At 39.2% G+C, this 22,460-nt stretch overlaps 1 protein-coding gene across 1 annotated transcript in view; it reads left to right on the top strand.

Annotated features, from left to right (window-relative positions):
* The window catches only part of LOC126095002 (high mobility group protein 20A), a 63,273-nt gene extending 41,172 nt beyond the window's left edge, over nucleotides 1–22,101 (top strand). The window contains exons 6-7 of the mRNA XM_049909658.1: nucleotides 12,281–12,496; nucleotides 21,654–22,101. Of these exons, the coding sequence (XP_049765615.1) occupies nucleotides 12,281–12,496; nucleotides 21,654–21,799 (362 nt within the window). The 3' untranslated portion in view covers nucleotides 21,800–22,101. The remainder of the gene's footprint in view (nucleotides 1–12,280; nucleotides 12,497–21,653) is intronic.
* Nucleotides 22,102–22,460: the final 359 nt, after the last annotated feature.

Here is a 22,460-nt window from a genome sequence, read left to right as displayed (position 1 = left end):
GTGGCACGAGTGAGCTGTGTGCTAACATCAGAACGTACATTTCTCTGTATCCCATTTACAAATTAGCGTATAACAACAGATGTAAATAGTGGAAGGAGTATAGGTAATAACTCGTGTAGTTGAGGTGTTAAGTTGTCCTTAGACACGTAAACAAGACTGAAAATATTGCTAAGCTTTCAGAGGCTTTCGTTCTTCACAGCTGCATGACTACATTTTTCTCCTGGCTGCATTGTATAAGCACTGCAGCTCACATGGGGTTGTAGTGGATGGAATGGGCCAGAGGAGAAAGGAGATAGTGGGTAGGAGGTAGGCTTGGAGGGAAGATTAGTCACCAGCTGGATGGGAGAGGCCAGAAGTCATGGGCACCAGTAAACTAGCAGTTGCACAGGCAGAGGGAGTAAAGTTGGCTCACAGTGTCATGGACAAGATGACTGGGTGTGGAAATAGAACAGAGGAAGAATGAGACTGCAGGAAGGAGGTTATACGTGAAATGGGGGACGGGGATATCGATGAAGGGGTGGAGGTGAGTGTGTGAAAGAGGCTAATGGAGACAGGCTTTGAGGATTGTGGGGGAAAAAGGAAGCAGATATTTGTGTAGGATCCAGATAACACAAGCTTGTGAAACAGCTGTTGAAGTCACAACCTGTACAATCTGGCTCATCCCCTCCCCTTCCAAATACTAGCTTCTTTGAACTGTCATACACAATAAGAATTGTTTTTATAACACAAACTTTGATCCTGTAATCCTTTTAACCTTGATCTCTGCTAGCCCCTCCTGCACCCACTTCCACCCCAGTTCCCATGGTCCCCACTGCACTTCTTCTACACTCACTCTGAATAGGAAGTTTATTATATCACAAAAAAGTAATTTTCTCCTATGGTAAAATGGAATGTTCTTGAACAAGAAACAAGAAAATATTATCTGAGGCAAAAGGTCTGGAAATGCCACAGTAAATTGAAAGTTCCGCAATCCAATGTCCCTGCCACAATCAAAGTGTGGAAGGGACATGTCAAAGTCCTGAGAGGACAAGTAATTTTTTAAGTCTGGCATAGTGCCAATGACAATAACAATAACAAATTTTAGAAATCCAGCTGATGGTCATGGTGTCAGAGGCCATGTGTCTTTGTTGTAGAGATCGAGCTGGAAGTTCCTGGATGGGAAGGTTGACAAGGGTGAGATATCATAGTAGCAGTGGCTCCAAGTGTCATTCTGATTATGGGAATGCTTTTGCAATTGGTGCATAGTCCAGAAAGCTGACTCAAAGTGAAGTGGCCCATTGTGCTCCTGGTGCCAGCATAAATATTACCCATGCTCCAGGATATTGCAGTTATTATTTTTGATCATACAGCCTGTGGAGGAGTAATGGTCCATTGGGCTAGCGACCTCTGGCGGCGTACAGTTGGCAAAGCTTAGTGCCACCCACCTGTGTTGTCCCCCAAAAGGGGAGAGAAGGCAGCAGAACATATTATTATGAGCCTGAATGAGGCTGGATCCTCACTGGTGGCTGGGAGGTTAAGGTCCCACCTCCATTGGTTTTGGTGCTGGTGTGGCCTGTGGGGCAGCTTAGAACCCCTCCAGAGAGCCATTTGCAGTCAAAAGCTGAGACAGGCAGGTGGTGTCCAGGATAGGCATTGTTAATGATTCTACCTCTGGAACAAAAGATGATGGTAGAATAACAGGCCCCAGAAAAGGACCACGGCAAGGCTGCAATTGGTTAATGTGCTTAAGGCATACTGTGCTGTCTTGAAGGTTCACATTGGTTATGGCCTGAATCAGAAAATTGAAACAACCACAGGGAACCAATGCTGGTGGCCTTTGGTGAAGACAAGGGCCCTCATAGATCTTGGCGAGAAGTACCTCACTGCCAACTGATAGTTCCACCAAAGGCAGCAAAGGAAAAATACCGTATTTACTCGAATCTAAGCCGCACTCGAATCTACCGTATTTACTCGAATCTAAGCCGCACTTTTTTTCCGGTTTTTGTAATCCAAAAAACCGCCTGCGGCTTAGAATCGAGTGCAAAGTAAGCGGAAGTTCTGAAAAATGTTAGTAGGTGTCGCCACAACTAACTTCTGCCGTCGAACATATGTAGCGATTCACATGCATGCTTTTCAGGCACAAAGATAAATACTGGCGCCAAAACCTCTGCGTCAGTAAATAAATAATAAAAAAAAAAACGGTGGAAGACGAAATTTTTTCTCCGCCTCGAGTTTCGACCACTGCATTTTCATACATTATCCAACGAAGTAAATACAAATTCCGTATTGTTCGTCTTCGAATGTAGCAACATTTCAATGTACTGTACTACGAAAATCCGACTGGCAAGACTGTTTGGGATGTTTGTCAATACGGCCAACTCTACGTTCTCATTTTTTTCTACCTATGAGAAGAGATGGTTGCTAATAGGAACTTTTATGAATCGTGAATCACATGCAGTATTCTCTTCACCATAAGAATAATACATATATAAACATTTTGCCATGTATTCTTTCGTGTTTGCTGCTATCTCATTTAAATCCTGTCAGCTTAATAAACTACGAAACTAGAGTGAGACAACAGCAAACGCCGAAGAATATACATATCATTTCATGTTTATATTCGTATTATTCTTGTGCCTAATAGTGATACAGTCAGAAATGAAGCACGTCAATTGACTAGATTTTTAGATCTAAGATGACTAATTTCTGTGCAGAATGTTATGTACTAAAGAGACTTCTGCAAAGATTTTCAAACAGAGAAAAATTTTCGCTAAACTCTCGTTCAGAACATCTTCTATCATACGCAGTCTATTATTTAGTTCTTGTTGATCATCGCCAAAGAAAGCAGCAGTGTTAGTAACAACAAATAACAGTCTCTTGCCATTGTTTCGCTAATGAGACGATTCCTCTCTTTTTCTTTTTTTAATTGTAAGCGGCGGTAGCGCGCACAAAAGCAAGCCACGCCGCGACCGGCGACAGGCCGTAATTTACTGATTATCAGAATGCGACAAACAGTGCATGACACAGTATAGTAATGCATTTTCAGCTTAGAGTGACGTAAACACCTATAACAAAGAGAACGGCACTTATCAGATCAAAGAAAAATAAGCAATCGATCCAAACCAGACGAAGCACGTGAAAAAGGAAGGGACCCGTATAAATATGGACGGAGCGCCTGACGCATAGCAATGGCTACCTGGTAAAGCCTAACTGCTAAGCTTACTACGCGAACCAAACTACTGTAGCTGTATCGTCATTCATTCGACCTAAATTGTGTCTCATATTACAATGGACCAACTTTGTTTCGATTTGGAGGTGCGGCCTAAAACTTTACTCTCCCCTTGAATTTCGAGTCTCATACTTTAGGTGCGGCTTAGATTCGGGAAAATTTTTTTTCCTTGATTTCGAGTCTCATTTTTCAGGTGTGGCTTAGATTCGAGTGCGGCTTAGATTCGAGTAAATACGGTAAGCCGCACCTGAAAAATGAGACTCGAAATAAAGGGAAAAAAAATTTCCCGAATCTAAGCCGCACCTGAAATTTGAGACTCGAAATTCAAGGGGAGAGGAAAGTTTTAGGCCGCACCTCCAAATCGAAACAAAGTTGGTCCATTGTAATATGAAACACAATTTAGGTCGAATGAATGACTATACAGCCACAGTAGTTTGGTTCGAGTCGTAAGCTTAGCAGTTAAGCTTTACCAGGTAGCCATTGCTATGCGTCAGGCGCTCCGTCCGTATTTATATGGGTACCCTTCCTTTTTCACGCGCTTCGTCTGGTTTGAATCGATTGCTTATATTGCTTTGATCTGATAATTGTCGTTTTCTTTGTTGTAGGTGTTTACGTCACTCTAAGCTGAAAATGCATTACTGTACTGTGTCATGCATTGTTTGTCGCATTCTGATAGTGCGTGTTTACGGCCTGTCGCCGCTCGTGGCATGGCTTGCTTTTGTGCGCGCCACCGCGCTTACAATTAAGAAGAAGAAGAAGAAGTGAGGAATCGTCTCATTAGCGAAACAATGGCAAGAGACTGCTATTTGTTGTTACTTACACTGCTGCTTTCTTTGATAATGATCAACAAGAACCAAAAATAGTAGACTGCGTAAGTTAGAACATGTTCTGAACGAGAGTTAGGCGAAAATTTTTCTGCATTTGAAAATCTTTGTGGCCGCTTCTTTAGTACATCAAATTCTGCACAGAAATTAGTCATCTTAGATTTAAAAATCTAGTCAGTTGCCATGCTTCATTTCTGACTGTATCACTATTAGGCATAAGAATAATATGAATATAAGCATGACACGATACGTATATTCTTCCGCATTTGTTGTTGTCTCACTCTAGTTTCATAGTTTATTAGGCAGACAGGATTTAAATCAGATAGCAGAAAACACGAAAGAATACATGGCAAAATGTTTATATTCATATTATTCTTATGGTGAAGAGAATACTGCATGTGATTCACATTTCATCAGGTTCCTATTAGCAACCATCTCTTCTCACAGGTAGGAAAAAATTCAGAACGTAGAGTTGACCATATTGACAAACATCCCAAACAGTATTGCCAGTCAGATTTTCGTAGTACATTGAAATTCTGCTACATTCGAAGATGAACAATACGGAATTTGTATTTACTTCGTTGGATAATGTATGAAAATGCAGTGGTCGAAACGGGGGTGGAGAAAAAAAAGCTCGTCTTCCACCTTTTTTTTGTTAAAATTTATTAACTGACGCAGAGGTTTTGGCGCCAGTATTTATCTTTGTGCTTACAAAGCATGCCTGTGTAGCGCTACATATATTCGACGGCAGAAGTTAGTTGTGGCGGCACCTACCAACATTTTTCAGAACTTCCGTTTGCTTTGCACTCGATTCTAAGCCGCAGGCGGTTTTTTGGATTACAAAAACCGGAAAAAAAGTGCGGCTTAGATTCGAGTAAATACGGTACCCAGATATTCAATGAAGCCCCCCCATGAACCATGGACCTTGCCGTCGGTGGGGAGGCTTGCGTGCCTCAGCGATACAGATAGCTGTACCGTAGGTGCAACTACAACGGAGGGGTATCTGTTGAGAGAGGCCAGACAAACATGGTTCCTGAAGAGGGGCAGCAGCCTTTTGTTATCGGGAGAAAGAAAACTGGTGTTCTATGGATTGGAGTGTGGGATGTCAGATCTCTTAATCAGGCAGGTAGGTTAGAAAATTTAAAAAGGGAAATGGATAGGTTAAAGTTAGTTATAGTGGTAATTAGTGAAGTTCGGTGGCAGGAGGAACAAGACTCCTGGTCGGGTGAATACAGGGTTATAAATACAAAACTGAATAGGGGTAATGCAGAAGTATGTTTAATAATGAATAAAAAATAGGAGCGCAGGTAAGCTACTACAAACAGCTTAGTGAGCACATTATTGTAGCCAAGATAGATACAAAGCCCACGCCTACCACAGTAGTACAAGTTTATATGCCAATTAACTCCGCAGATGATGAAGAGATAGAATAAATCTATGATGTGATAAAAGAAGTTATTCAGATACTGAAGGGAGATGTAAATTTAATTGTCATGGGGGACTGGAATTAGATAGTAGGAAAAGGAAGAGAAGGAAAAGTAGTAGGTGAATATGGAATGGGGGTAAGGAATGAAAGAGGAAGCCGCCTGGTAGAATTTTGCACAGAGCATAACTTAATCGTAGCTAACACTTGGTTTTAAGAATCATGACAGAAAGTTGTATACGTGGAAGAGACCTGGAGACACTTGAAGATTTCAGATAGATTGTATCATGGTTAGACAGAGATTTAGGAACCAGGTTTTTAATTGTAAGACATATCCAGGGGCAGATCTGGACTCTGACCACAATTTATTGGTTCTGAAATGTAGATTAAAACTTAAGAAACTGCAAAAAGATGGCATTTTAAGGAGATGGGACATGGATAAACTGAAAGAACAAGTGGTTGTAGAGAATTTCAGAGAGAGTGGTAGGGAACAATTGACAAGGACGGAGGAAAGAAATACAGTAGAAGAAGAAAGGGTGGGTAGCTTTGAGAGATGAAATAGTGAAGGCAGCAGAGGATCAAGTAGGTAAAAAGACGAGGGCTAGTAGAAATCCCAGGGTAAAAGAAGAGATATTTAATTTAATTGATGAAAGGAGAAAATAAAAAAATGCAGTAAATGAAGCAGGCACAAAGGAATACAAACGTCTCAAAAATTAGATTGACAGGACATGCAAAATGGCTAAGGAGGGATGGCTAGAGGACAAATATAAGGATGTAGAGGCATATATCATTGCCGATGAGACAGATACAACCTACAGGAAAATTAAGGAGATCTTTGGAGAAAAGAGAACTAATGGCTGGGAATGGCCCAGTAGCAGCACAGAAATGAGTGGGAGTACTTGTGTTGAGGATGCAAAGCTCATGAGACATCATGAAGCTCTCCAAAACCTGACCCTGAGGATGAGGTTGCGGTCCACAAGATATCATGGGCGTTGAAGTCTCCCAGTAGCAGAAATGGTCAGGGGAGTTGTTCCCTAAGATCTGTGAGAGCTTCAGAGTCTATTGCACATTGCTGAGGTAAACAAAGCAAGCAAACAGTGATCCTCTGACACATGAATTTGAACTGTAACTGCTTGCAGGTCAGTAGCCTGGGGGAGAGCAGAGGAGTGGAGCGCATTATTGACAAACACGGCGACCCCTCCCTTGACTCTTTTGCCACTCAGATCATCCTTGTAATGGAGCATATAGGCCCACAGTATGTGATAGAACATATAGCCCCACAGTACAGGAGCATCCCGTGCTTTAAAATGTGTTTCCTGCAAACACAAGCAGAGGGAGTGTTCCTGTGCTCAGAGTTTCAGTTCCTCCACATGTGTCCGAACCCACTAATGTTCCACTGTAGATGGGAGCCATCTATTGTGGGGGTTGGACTTTTAAAGATAACTTTTCCTTTTTTTAAGGGCGAGAAATAACTAGCAATTTGATCTAAATTGTCTACTACTTGTTTTCCTTTGTTGTATTCAGTAACATCTGCTGGTTTATGTTTTCCATGTCCAGATTGATCTTTGATGATGGAACCGTGTCTAAAATGTTTTGTATTTACAGAAAGAACACTTACCTCCTGTCTTTCCATTTCCCAATTGTAGTTCCATCATGTGACTTTACCTGCCATTTCACCCTTTTTATGCCGTTTTTCATATTTATGAAAGTTTCCATCTGTTCTTTTCAGTGTCCTTACCAAATTTATCTTCTTTCCAAGCAGCTGTTTTACAAGAAGAATGGATATATAACAGTTATCTGTAACAACTGTCACCCTATCCAAAATGATAAGCTGCCATTTGATACCTTCTGCCAAGTTTTTAGACACAACATTTGTGCATCCTTTATATGTCACCATGTATAGAGTATATATAGTTCAGTCGTATAATTTGAAAATCTTAATCCCATATTATGGCCTTAAACTGAAATATACAGTAAAAACTAAACTCGTTTTCTAAGTGATCTATGGTGATATTTATTGTTTCTGTGAACTTAAGAGTTTTATCACCTTTAGCTGACTTGTTATCTGTGAAATGTTTTAATGGATGAGTAACTGTAGGCAGTTTCTGCTTATTATTTTAGGCAAAATGTTACACTTGAACAGAGCATTATAGTCAAGTAATTTTTTATTTTTGGGTGCATTATCAGTTATTTGCACTTAACCATGCCAAAAAATCTTTGAATTTCTTCACAGTTCATTTCCTTCCAACACTTATTCAGCACACTGTGACTTAGGTAGTTGCCATCTAAAAACAGTGCAGCATATCTGTTGGGCTCAGTAACAGTGAAATTAATTAGTTCCTCTCTTTTAAATTAAAAATTCTCAGGGCCTCAGCATGCTTTTGCTGAGTACGGGCTTGGTGACTCCGGCTTTCCTGAGCTGGGGACTGGTAAGCACCACCAGTCCTCTGTCACTGTGAGCTGGGCATGCTTCAACAACCACTGTGTGGCACGGCAGGGGAATGTTGTATGTCGCAGGAACAGGGATCTTGGCTTGACCAACCAGATTGTGGGGATGGTAAAACCTCTATAAAAAAACCTTTGTCTCAGGGTGTACTGCACACCAATAAGGTGAATGTCTGCTGAGATGGAACAGTCGTTGGGCGCAACCTCTGGGGAACCTGATGCTTCTCAGTTTATAAGGCTTACCTAGGCAAGTAGAAAGCATCACTAGTGGGATATTCAGCTTTTCCTTTTCTCACATAATATCTTGTGAATGGTGGACAAAGGACAACAGACATATTCCATGTTTCTAGGTTTCCAGAAAGTGTTTGGCACGCTGTCCCACTGTAATTTATTAGCAAAGTACAGTGGCCTGTAGAGCATCATACACCATATTGGGATGTGCTACCATGTCACTTACAAGCTGTTACTGCTATAATGCTTAATTTGTACAACAGGCGCACACCGTTGTATAGTTCTGGAAATTAAAGTAATTATGGCACAGGTTCTGGTTTGATGGTCATCATTAAAAGTAGTTGTATTGTTCAAAATTTGGATTCCCTTATCAGTGTCTTGTTCGTTTGTTGCTGTAAAAAATCACTGATGTACACTTTGTGCAAGCTTGACATAGGGTTTTACTATCTCTGGTCTGTCAATACACAATTTGACATTGTCTAGAACCAACTCTTGAATTATAGGCCCAATCAAACTGGTGTAGTTGATCATAAGAAATGCTTTTAGCTTGAATTATTATTTTATGACCAGTTCCTTCCCAGGTGTGACAGCACTCAGCGTTAATATCACATCTGTTGTAATCTATATCGATCAACAATATTAGCAATATTGCTTGTTTAAGCTTTGCTTTACTTGCAAAGATGATATCTTTACTGTTATTTTGGAACTGACACTCAAATACTTCTTCACAGTTTAATTCATCTTTCATCAGTCCATAATTGAAATAAAGTCAGTCCAGCATTGGAAAAGTACCCTTCACAACATTTCACTCAAATATTGTGAAATAAAATCACCCAAAACTCAGTATCATAACTTCATTAATTATGTTGCTATTCAGTATCAGTTTTTTAGTTTTTGCGAAATACATTTTAAATGGCATTTCAGCTTAACACAACTTTACCTGCTCTGATATACAGGACATAAAATCCCGTGCCTGCGATCATTTTTCTGTTAATAATTGGCAACCAATGCTGTACAATCACAATAAAGTCATGAGATGTTCAATTGACTCTTAATTAGAACATGTTACGCACTTTGGGATTACACCCATCTTCAGTACAAAAAAGTACGAGGCATGTTTATTAAGTAAGTACCGTTTTGAAATTAAAAAAAGACGTGCTAAAATATCTCAGTAATTTTATTTTTACATGAAAGCCTGTACCTTAATCTATCTATAAACAAAGATGATGTAACTTACCAGACGAAAGCGTTGGTATGTTAGAAGTCTGCCACCTGACTTGTTAATCATTGCATCACCACTGTTTCGACTTCGTCATCGTCTTGAAGACGCTGACCGCCCAGTGTTTCTTCAAGTGCAGGAACAGATGGTAGTCACTGGGCGCAAGATCGGGGCTGTACGGAGGATGATCTAGAGATTCCCATCAAAAATGATGCCCTTGCTCAACTTCCATGGACTGTTGCTTTGATTGTGGTATGACGTAGGCCACCCATGTTTCATCGCCCGTAACAATTTGACTTAATAAATCATCATCGTAGTTGTGGTACCGCTCAAGGAAAGTCAATGCACTGTCTAAACATTTGGTTTTGTGCACATCCATCATTTTTGGTACCCAACATGCACACAATTTTCAGTAATTCAAGTGCTCGGTCACAATGCCATATAAAACACTACAAGAAACATAAGAAAAGTCATCCTGCAAGAAGGAAATCGTAAAGCGTCTGTTTTATCTCACCTTATTGTCCACTTCCTGCATCAAACTTTCATTAACGACCGAAGGACCCTCACTCCGTTGTTCATCATACACATTTGTGTGGCCATCTTTAAATGCTCTCACCCACTTTCTTACCATTCGATCACTCATAATGTTTTCTCCATAAACTGCACAGATCTCACGATGAATATCGATCCCTTTTAGGCCTTTAGCACTAAGAAATCTTATAACAGCCTGTACTTCACAGTCGACAGGACTCACGATTATCGGAGGCCTCTTAAACACTCAGTACACAATGTAAACAAGGAAGAATCAGACTGTAATGGCATCAGTGCGTAGATTAAGGTACAGGCTTCATTGTAAAAATAAAACTAATGAGATATCTTAGCACATCTTTTTTTTTTAACTTTAAAATGGCACTTACTTAAAAAACACGCCTCGTACAAAACATAAGTAAACAGCACACTCAACACGTCTCATCATTACAGGGAAAAAAAAAAAAAAAAAAAAAAAAACACGTTGAGACGTGTTGAGTGTGCTGTTCATTTATGTTTTGTACTTTTTTTTTGTAACAGATGTCTGAAGATGGGTGTAATCCCGAAACGTGTAACATGTTCTAATAAAAGATTCAATTGAACATCTCATGACTTTATTGCGATTGTACAGCATTGGTTGCCAATTATTTACTTGCTCTGAAAAAACTTTCACCTAAGCCAGTTATTCATGAAATGTTCTTCATGGAGAATTTAAATCTTCCAAATACTTTTGCTTACTTGTTTAGTCTTTGTTACATAGCTTTTACGTACACTGATAATATCACCTCCTCTCATACATTAATGAAATGCCCCAACTGCTTCCAACTAATTGTGGCCAAAGCTGAACACATTGTTTAATTTTACAATTCAAGGTACATTTTGTCATCATTACTAAACCACGGTTGGACGAGTTCCTTCAAGATGGCTTCTCTACAAAACAGCTGTCAGTTTGACATAAGTGTTGCCCAATGATGATGGCTGTGTCTTGACAGAAAGACTGTTCCTTCTGTGTAACATGAAACATAAGAAACGACACACATTTTTACATCATCATATATTCGCACAAAATATACAAAATCTTTCATTTTTATTAACATTATGAAACTTGCAGCTACATATTGTCCACATATCATGAAGTGGAGAATTATTGATGGTACACACGGTTTACAAGGTACTGTATCGTCTCAGAAGGGTCCAAGCATGTGGAACAGGTTCTCAGATAAGTGAAAGGCTTGAAGACTTCTTGAGTAATAGAACCCAGTATGTTGTCCCGTGTGGTGAATGTTCATCAGAGACAAGGGCGTCTGTCATCAGGAGTGCCCCAGGAAGAACTGTACTTGTTCTTTACATACATAAATGACCTAGCGGATAGAATGATCGGCAATTTGTGCCTGTTTGCTGAAGGCACTTTAGTGTATGGGAAAGTGTTGTTGTTGAGTGATTGTTGGAGGATGCACGATGACTTGGACAGAATTTCTATTTCGTGTGATGAATATGAGCTTACTCTGAGTGTAGAAAAATGTAAGTTAATGTAGATGAACAGGAAAAACAATCCTGTGATGTTCGGCTACAGTATTAGTGGTGTGCTGCTTCACACAGTCTTTTCAGCTAAGTATAACATTGCAAAGTGATATGAAATGGACTGAGCACAATAGGTCACTAGTGGGGAAGGTGAATGGTCAGTATCAGTTTATTAGGAGAATTTTAGGAAAGTGTAGCTCATTTATAAAGGAGGCCACACATAGAACACTAATGCTACCTATCCATACGTACTTTTCAAGTCTTCTGGAATTCCCACCAGTGCAGATGAAAGGAAGACATCAAACTAACTTACAGTCATGCTGATAGGTTTTTTACTGGTATATTTGATCAACACGTAAGTATTATGGAGATGCTTCATGAAATCAGTAGAAATTCCAAAAGAAAGATGACATTCGTTTTGCAAAGCATTGAGAAAAATTTAGAGAACAAGCATTTTTGTCTGACTGCAGAATGACTGTACTGCCACCAGTGTACATTTCACATCAGGATCATGAAGACAAAATAGAGAAATTAGGGCTAGTCTGGAAGCATATAGATAGTCACTTTTCCTTTACTCCAGTTATGGGCGGACTAGGAAAGGGAATGACTAGTATTGGTGAAAGCGGCACTGCCTTGTACCATATGGTGGCTAGTTGAGTATGTATGTAGATACAGACGTAGACGCAACTGTACATGAACTATTGTAGAAAATATTTATATACTTCAGATTTTCAGTAACTTGGATTGTAGAACTTGTCCAAATTAGTGCGGTTTTACTGTAGATTCTTTAATTTGCCATCTTCAAATCTTACTGTTTCACATTTTCAGTCCTTTGAGTATTTATTTGGTTTCACATTATATTTACAAAACCTCTTTTTCAGCTCGTGAGGCTGAACTGCGACAGTTACGAAAGTCTAACACAGATTATGAACAACAGAATGCTATTTTGCAAAAGCATATTGAAAACATGAAAGCAGCTGTCGAGAAGCTGGAGGCTGAGACAGTGCAACAGCAGAGTAGTAATAATGCACTCCAGCAACATCTGGAACATCTGAGGACAAACCTCTCGGCAGCATTTTCATCACTCCCTCTCCCAGGTACTGTTAAGATTTGTTTTATCATACCATAATTTATGCATAATTACTATTCATGGTGGAAATGTTTTAAAGCTGTCACTTTTAAAAGCTACTATAGTATACTAGAAACAGAGGAAAATATGTAAAATAACTGGTATGGATTAGTAAAATACAGGGTGGTCCGTCGGTGCTTAAACAGAAGCTTAAAGTCAGTCAGTATGTGATGGAATGGAGGCTGCCCCGTATTCATCCTCAAGTTAGATTGCGTTATGTGTGGCCAAAATTCTCATTACTCATTATTATTGGTTACTTACTTGTACATTCCATACATCGTAATTGCAGCCTCTCGCTATGATATGGAATGATACGGTGTTACAGTTATAGTAAATCTCCTCAGCAGAAGATATGGCAACATGTTTAGCACCCCATACCCTGAACATACACACTACTACATATTCAGAAATTCTTCTATGGTGGAGGGGGCTGTGTCAAGAAGATATGATTTGATTTTGTGTTCAAAGTTAATTTTATTACCCATTAAATTCTTTATATCACTGGGTAGGTGGTCAGAGAATTTTATGGCTGAATACCTCACTTCTTTCTGTGCATTATTAAGGCTGAGTGATGAATAGTGTAAATCATTTCTCCTTCTAGTGTTTATCAGTGTTGCTTTTGTTCTTTAACTGTGATGAAGTGTCAACAACAATTTCATAAATGAGTAAATGTCTGCAAGGCTGTTGTCAGTATGCCCAAATAAAGATATGTCTGCAATAGGTTCTTATCCTTGTTACACACTTCTATGCAACAAACACTTTTTCCTGAATGACAAGTTACCATAGAATATAATGTTGCAAGACATTTGTGAATGAAAATAGGAAAAGTAAATCAACTTCTTTACATTTTCATCTCCAAAAATGATTTTATGCTTAATATAAAAGTTACAGAGCTAAGATGTTTAAGAAGGTCTGTAACATGTATTGATTTATCCTCATGCTTTATTTCTAGTAATGCAGTCAGAACTTGTGCAATATTGAATTGTGTGTATTTTGTTTTATGTAAATTCGGTGATAGTCCATTTACTGAAATCCAGTTATTAATTTTCAAGAAAATATTATTTACATCTTCAAGTGTTAAGCTTCCTCTGTTAAGTTTGATTATAATACTGGCATAATCAGAAAAGACAAATATTTCTGCTTCTTGGACATCTAATGGAATATTAGTTACATATAAAAACAAGTGCACACTCAATGTCGATCCCTGTGGTACATCTGCAGTAATAATCCCTTATTCTGAAGGTTCTGTTTCATTGTGTACTGATCCTCTTACTGCAACACCCTGCGTCTTTTTAGCTGGAGAAAGTGTTTGTAAGGGTTTCTCTTTTATGGTTAGGCACAGCTAGGATACTAGATAAGTGAGACCTTGTGTTGCAATTATAATGAGGTGACAAATCATGATCTCTAAGTCAGGTATTTGCGTGAGTGCATCATCATTTTGTAATGGGTTTGAGTGTTCTCTCTCTACTGGAGGTTGGTGAATCAGCATGAAGCAAAAACATTCTCATCATTATGAGAAGCCTTTGTTTACTTCCCAACACTGTGTACTGGTGGCTTCTAACCACGTCAGTTAGCACTGGATGGCAGCAGCATACTCTTGAAGTGTAGTCATGATGCAGCTGATTGTTGCTACATCTTGCGCAGCCTGGCAATGACTTTGTGAAGTAGGCATTCTCAGGCAGCTCGTTAATGCTGACTCAGCTGTGTGTGAACTTACACAACCAGGCTTAGCCATAGACAAGGCTGCCTGATGCTTATTGTCTCAGTGGCGAGGAGAGCCTCAGTTCAACTCGCAGTTCATGAATGCTGCAAATGGGCCACCTGGCAGGAAGTCTTATTTGGGTGACGGTGGAATGGTGGAGACCTCACGGCAGTAGCCAACACTTCAGCAAACACTCACTCGTTGATTCACTGGTTCCATGACCAGTCTGGCCAGACAGCCATGTATTTATACTCTCCAAAGAGGCTTTATTGTGATGTGGCTACCTCACATGTTATGCATGACATGCACTTAAGTGTCCCTGATTGTTGGTTGATGACCGAGAGAAGGGCTACAGTGCATAGGCAGAGGCTGTGGCGCACTGCTGCACCTCATATTATGGCAACTGGCTTCATTGTGGTTTTTCCTCATGGGTGCTGACACTGCTGGTTTAAATCTGCACGTGAAAGATTGGTAGGGGTGGGATCTGTGCAACTCAACACTTGAGTCAGCAATACACAGTGCTTATCATTAGCAAAACTACGAGTAGGACTGGCATGAAGGCTCACCACACAGTCTGTGCTGATTTTCATTATGATACTGCCTTATAGGTCCAAATAGTGGCTCCATTGACAACTGACCATTCTGGGAGGCTAGCATTTAGTGCAGAGAGGTGAGAAGGAATGAACCCAGGGTAGCATTCAGGTAGTTCAGATTTTCCCTTTGGAAATATTCGTTTGTACCTGTGATCACATTCCAAGGACACTCTTACACATGTTTCTCCACACAGAACAGGTTGAGCTCTCATGACCCTGACACCATATGCACTAGCTTTGTAGGGTATACTGTGACTTGTTTGGTCTGACACAGCAGCAGTTCTGGAGCTGAGAGTAATGCCTGGGACTCACTATCACAAGCTTTATTACTGTGACATTGTACACACTTCGGAAAATAAACGCAAATTTTCTAGTATCATCACTGCACATACTGTAACGGGCCACCCCACAACCTTGGGCATGCAGTTGGAGTAACTGTAGGAGTAGTTCGTTTAGTCCACCGTGTCTTAACTGTCTTCTCCCGCCAATTCTCTCTCCCTGTGGAGGAAGCAAACAGTAACTAAGTCAGGACTTCCAGGACACCCTTAAAAGGGCAGATATGTCCCGTGTGCACCACAATGGTAAAAATTGGGAGATGTATCTATATGTTGACGCAAGAGATCATTTCAGTTACCTGATAAAACCCCTGTTTTTAGCAGACCTCCCTATTGCTCTAGGGCTTTTGTATTTACTTTTTTAACCTGGCACCATATGCCCCTCAATCTATAGAAAAGTTACATATAGCTGAGACATCTTCCCTAGATGGCACTTTGGACTGTTTGATAGGGGAGGGCATCTTCTGACTATAAAAAACCTCATATGGTGATGTTCCTGTACTTTGATGCACTTTTGAGCAATAGGCTGCTACCACGTATGGTAGTAGAGTGTTATACTAACATAATAATTTAACATTTTTCCCTGTGGTTCTGTGCACCTTTTCTTTCCTCACTTGTAAGTGTAGTGCACTTGTTGGCAACTTCTGAATCTATAAAAGTTGACACACATGTTTCATTAGTTCAGAGATAAAATTAGTATCTTGAACATTTATCAAGGTTTCCCAAACCAGACTTAAAAATCCATGGTTCACCATTTCCAGAGCTACTGTCTGTGCCCACTGATTCGGCACAACAGTCATAGACAAATAGCATGAAAGGTGATTGATTAGTCAAGACAGCGAGTACCTGCCAGTTTCTGTGTGAATGGTCCAAGAATATTCAAACCAATCATCTGGAAAGTCCTTTTGGCATCTGGCAATCCCTATAATGCAATTTGCTGATGGCTGAGCAGAACCCTCTTCACACTGTGTGTGCTGTTTTTCGCATATTGCTCCATGTCCCACTTGCTTGTTTTCCATCAATAATTTTCCACAATACTTTGCTCAGCAGTTTGACAACCTCCATGCCCTGCTAAGCTAAGAGGTGTGGACCTGTCTGAACACTTTGTCTCGTAAACTTTCTGGTACAAAATTTTGTTTGTACGGTACTCCATCATCAGCACAGAACTACACCCACTCCTGCTTGATATGTCCAACATTATAGAATTATGCTCTTTTCCATGAATTATCCATAAATCTATACCTAGCTTCAACAACATATCAGTCATCTTCATCAACATAGTTACACAATTCCCATATTACACATTATCCTAATAGCTTATTACATATTTTCACTACATCATGAAACAAGCACAGAAGTTTGACTAAATGAACTTAACAAAAATTATTTACAAAGAAAGAATCTTTGGTAAAGTCACTGCAGTTGCATTTCTGATCATTACATGTGGAGAACTATCACTTGAATCTTAGATCTTAAAAGTTATCCTCTTGTCCCCAAGAGCCATTAAGTGTATCATACTCAGTAAGCTCTGTGATGTTACTGACTTATCAGTGAATCATACTCTTTAAGCTCTGTGATACTACTGACATATTTATTTAACCACATGTGCTCTACCAGCTGCTACTTGTACCCTCTTAATTCAAGTCCCATTACTCAATAATATTTTACCCTTGTCAATTTCTCAGAAATCTGATATGTCCTCTCATTATGACTCCAGTTATTTCTTATACTGATTCTGACAGTTATCTTATGTAAATTATCTGCTGTCTCACTGTCATGACTTCGAGATGCCAGGAGTGGTACAACAGTGACATCATGGCCAGAGACGAATCTCACATCCATGATATCTCAGTGCCTTGCCACGCTATTTTAAGTCAGTAAAGCATGAGGGAAGGAAAGAAAGAAAACCTGAACCAGAATATACTGTTGCAACAGTAGCCTATTTGGTATTCTGTCAGCTTTGTACCACAGCTTACAACTATGTCACTAGAGAATAGGGTCAGAGATACAAGCAGGAGGAGTACAACACAGAAACAGAAAGGAAGAGAAAAGCTCCACACACAACACAGTTACTCTGTGGACATTAAAGTACATACCTGCTAGTGTATATTACTGGAGGACTCTTAAATTTCATAACTCATGTGACAGCACTATTTACAATAAATTATACCCTCATTCACCTACTATTTACATATTTCTAAGTCTCCCTGATTCCCATGGCCTACCACTTCTCAGCCACAAACTGTTTTCACATTGCCTGGTATAATGACTTGTTTGTCAGCATTTCTAATGTACTACGTAATGTGAACCAGAACATAAGAACCGCATCACCTGGTAGGCTACACTGTGAGCACATAATTGAGTCATCAATTTGTTCCTTGGGTCCTTCCCAGAAACCACGAACACATCTATTCTTGACATAATCAAGACACATCAATAGAAGGGACATGGACACAAACCAAGGAAGCAAGATGCAAGATACCCACAAGCAGTTTAAGAATATACATAGTGCTACTTACTCTCAACTGCATCGATGGTGACTGTATCACCTAACCTATTTTGTCTCTGACACCACTTATAACAGGTGTGAGCATCCTTTTGTGGAGGTCAGTGGTTCGGGGTGAGTCAGAAACAGCTCACCATTTGGTGAAGCTGTTATTTGCTTTCCAACCAAGCGTACTGGTGGTTTGTGCCCATGTTAGGAGGTGGTGTGCTCTTGAAGCATATTGGTGATGCAGCCAGGTGTTGTTACATTTAGCTCAGCATGGTGGCGAGTGGACCTTGCAACTTTGGCATCCTTTGGCAGCCAGCAGTGGTGGCTCAGCTGCGGTTCAGGTTACACAGCTGGATTTACCAGTAGGGGTGGCTGGCTTATGGTCACCCTGGTGTGAGGCGGTAGATGTGCATGGTTACATACCTTAGATCTGCATCTGGCTGGCAGCAACTAATGTTGGCTGACATTCAGTGACTCTATGTCTTCAGTTGGAGACTTGCACAACGGCAATCAAGTGTATGCTCCTATGTCACGCACTCTCTGACTGCCAATTCAGTAGTGTTCTGAGCATTCTGCTATGAATGTTGTAACCAGTGTGAGCATTAAACGATGTTGTAATGAGTTATTTAGTGAATTTTTATTCCATTTGTTGCAAGTTGTCATGTCTGATGATGGTGGTAAGTGACAAATTCTACATGTCATTATTTGCAGAATACAAGCTATCTTTAAGCACAAAGCCCTTCTATGTGTGTACTGCAACTGTCACTTGGAACAGGCAACACTGCGATCTCTGTCCATGCCCCAACTGCATGACCCTCCAACATTATGAAGGAGGAGCCTCAGTTCAATCTTTGGTCCATCAATGGTTTGGTTGGATCTCCTGGCAATCATTCCTGTCGAGGAGACAGTGGACCAGTAGCAGCCTCATGGCAGAATCCAACACCACAGCAGACGCTGCCATTACACATTGCAGTGGTTTGCATATGAAATGTCCTGGATGGGATGCAAATAATGTAACGAGTAAATGCACTGCATACAGCTATCATCAGTATCCTGCAAGATGCAGCAACTACTGTGCTTCATGATGTGTACTGAAAGATGCCTGATCAACAGTTGATGTTGCTTAATTGGTAACCACTTCAGATCATCCAGCTTTTTCTGTGACAGAGCACTGTGGGTGTGAGTAGTTTGCCTGGAGGTGCTGACTGAAATGGTTTGCGACTACACATGTGCTTCACTCTGCTCATATCTGCATGATCTCAATCTGTTTGGCTTGTGTTAATGCCATCAGCTTTATGAAGGAAACATCATGTCATAAGTGAAGAATGAATAAAGGCTCAGTTGTTTTTCTCATGTAATTCGTATTTATGTGAAGTGTCATGTGACCATCTTTCCATTTGAAAATTACGATTTGTGTCAAGAAGCTGCTAACGTCACATCACATCTCATACTATTTAACTTTGAATTTCAGTGTAGATATCTATTTTTGTTTTAGAATGGTGGTTCCACACCTGTGGACCATCATTTACATATCTCATTATTAATTTTGGCAAAAGGAAACCCCGGGAAGTCAAACATACAACACAAAGAGTTTATTGGCAAGCTGTAGAGCTTTGAATGGTCTGAAGCCTGATCAGAAATAGGTTATTTGGTAATTGATGCTCCAGCTTGTAACACTCCCCTATCATAAATTCAAATAAAAATTTACTTTTGCTTTGCATTTTGCTCCTATGAAAATATGAAACGTGACAAAAATGAGATAATTTTGGTAGAAGAATGAAGAAATTTTTAAAAATTTAACTTATCTAATAAATCCAGCTGTTGGCGATAGTGATTATCAGTGTGCTTGCAACAATATGAGTTGTGGGATCTGTATTTGAGTGATCATAACAATATGTATGCAAAATTTATGATATTATTCACTTTTTAAATCATTTTTGATGTTGCTCCACAAAAATCAAGACAGCCAACAAACATGATTTTGTGCTACTCCAAAAGTGAACTTACATCATTCCTGCCTACTCACTGTAAACTGCCCAGAACTGCATTGGTGGATACAGTTGCCGGTTTATAAGGAAAGTTCTCACAATTAAAGGCAGTGTAATTATTGTTGATAATACAATTTTAATGACAAATAAAAAAAATTATATTGATATTGGCACACACCATGGCATACGTTGTAAAACGTAAATACAGATTTTCTGCTAAAAAATAAGAAGTATGCATAATTTTAGATTCACTTTTATAACATTCACATTTCCTGGCAATCAGAATTAATCAGGTTTTAATTAAACCTATAGTAGTTTTTCAGTTCCATTACTAACTTCTGTGATATAACTGTATATTGTACAGATTCTCATAGGGTTCCTACTTTTATTTGTAATTACAAAAATAATTAAATGTGACAAAGTTTACATACCAAATGAATGTACCTTTTAATAATTGAGTAATAGTGGCATCGCATATGCTTATAGTTATTGTAATGAACGGTAATAAACATTAGTGAAAAAATAGAGGTGCAAGATTGACTATTTATGTACGTAATTAATATTGGATCAGTTGATACCCTAAACTTGTGTATCACATACTTCAGTCATTACTTCTCAGTACATTACGTTAAAATCTCGCATGTTTCACTTTGCGTGTGAAGCGAAAGTTTTTATTTCTAGTTTTTTTATGAATTTTCATTAACTTGTGATTTTGAGATATGAGGTGTGATCAAAAAGTAACCAGAATTTTTTAATTTTAAGGGCTGTATAAATCCGATTTTCAATCCCCCCCCCCTGAATGCTTAGCAAATATTTAATAATGAATAAGCTGCATCAAAGAATTTTCACTAAATTTTCCTTGAAAAAGGGAAAAAAGTGCAGCACCACATTTGAAATGTTGCCTTTGACTTTTGGCAAATCCACTATGAGTAAGACGAGAGTTTGCCGGTGATATAAATGTTTCAAGGAGGGTCAGGAAGACATTGAACACAATGATGCTCTAGCACAGCAATTACTGGCGACAGTGTGGAAGGAGTCAAGAAAATGAGTCTGGAAAATTGCCATATCACCATCAGAGAGGTTGCTAATGATGTCGGCATATCCTTTGGCTCATGCCAAGCAGTTTTTTCCAAATGTTTTGGACATGAAACATGTAGCAGCAAAGTCTGTTCCAAAATTGTTGTCATGCAGACATTGGTCAGGAATTGCTGAATGAAGTTGACAACAATCCAGAACTGCTAAATAAGATTATAACAGATGATAAAATGGGTATACAGGTATGACATCGAAACCAACACCCAATCATCCCAATGGAAACTGCTTGCAGAGCCAAGACAAAAAAACTCAACAAGTTCAATCACACCTGAAGGTTCTTCTCATTGTTTTGTTTGTTTATAGTGGAATAGTTCATCGTGAGTTCTTGCCTGGTTGTACAGTCATTAGGAATACCACCTGGAAGTTACGTGCCATTTGCTTGAAGCAGTCCCAAGAAACGACCGGAATAGTGGCAAAATCACTCATGGAAACCGCATCACAAAAATGCTCCCAAAATTGCATCACAATAATGCTCCCACGTGCACCTCAATGCTTGTTCATGATTTTTTTGGAAAAAAAAAAAACAAAGATGTTGCCTCAGTCATCGTATTCACCAGACATGGAACATGTGACTCGCTCTATTCCCAGGGCTGAAGAGAACCATGAAAGGATGTTGTTTTGCTTCCATTGATGAGATTACAAACAGCATCGCTAAAGGATCTGAACACCATTAAAAGAGTTCCAGAGTGCTTCCAAGATTGGAAAAAGCACTTGCATGTCATTTTTGTATCTGAGAGGAATTGCTTTGAAAGGGACAAAGTTGATGATGTTAAATAAATAAAGGTACTTTAGGAAAAACAAAAATTCCCATTACTTTTTGATCACATCCCATTTATTGCATTAGAGTAAACATTGGCCAGGAATCCATTTCATGCAATGCCAGCTGTGTTTGTAATTCAACTAGTAATTTGTCTGCAGGAACTAATGAGCTGCCCACAGTTGCTACTGTTGACGGCTATATAACAAGACTTAATGCAGTTCTTATGGACCAGTCAGCTCCAGACCATGACGGACTTGCAGTCCGTGTGCGAGAGTTGGTCAACAGTTTAGAGTTTCCAGGATGACCTTTCAGAGTGACTGAAAAAATAAGGACATTATAGCCACAAACTCTAACAGACAATTTACTATAAAATATTTCATTTCTCATCTTAATTTTCATTGTACAAGATACTGCAGTTCATCTGTACATTAGCTCTAAAATAAAGTGATGTGGGTATGCTCTCTCAAATAGCAATTTCTTATTGTAATATCCTACAAAGACTGGAAACAATTTTTAAAAAGTGAAAGTACAGTGGTCTAAGTATGAAATTGTATATTTTAATTTGTTTCATATCAGTAATTAAAGTAAAAAATAAATCTCTTCAGAGCTGTGTTTATTGAAAACATGTCCATTAATCTTCAAAAGAACAGTAAGCACACATGTTTTGACTTTCATTAAGATTTCTCAGTTATTTCCATACTTATTATTGCAGGAAAAGAACGTAAATAAGGATGTTTGCTCTTTAGTTTGTGTATCAGATGCTCACTTTACAAGAATTTCATCGCCTATGACACAGTACTTGCTTCCTTCCAGACTTCATTATGATTGTTACAGTGTCTTTTAATATTTTACTTGGCCTTGTCATTGGTATCAGCACAATTTTATTGTATGCTTGTATTGACTCAGATGAAAGAGAAAAGTTTGTTTGCAGAACATTATTTTTCACAAGTGTTTGAATTCCTATT

The sequence above is a fragment of the Schistocerca cancellata genome, chromosome 8 (assembly GCF_023864275.1).
Source record: "Schistocerca cancellata isolate TAMUIC-IGC-003103 chromosome 8, iqSchCanc2.1, whole genome shotgun sequence".
NCBI lineage: Eukaryota > Metazoa > Arthropoda > Insecta > Orthoptera > Acrididae > Schistocerca > Schistocerca cancellata.
The sequence above is the reverse complement of the archived record's forward strand: the minus strand, read 5'-3'. Positions and strand labels throughout refer to the sequence as shown.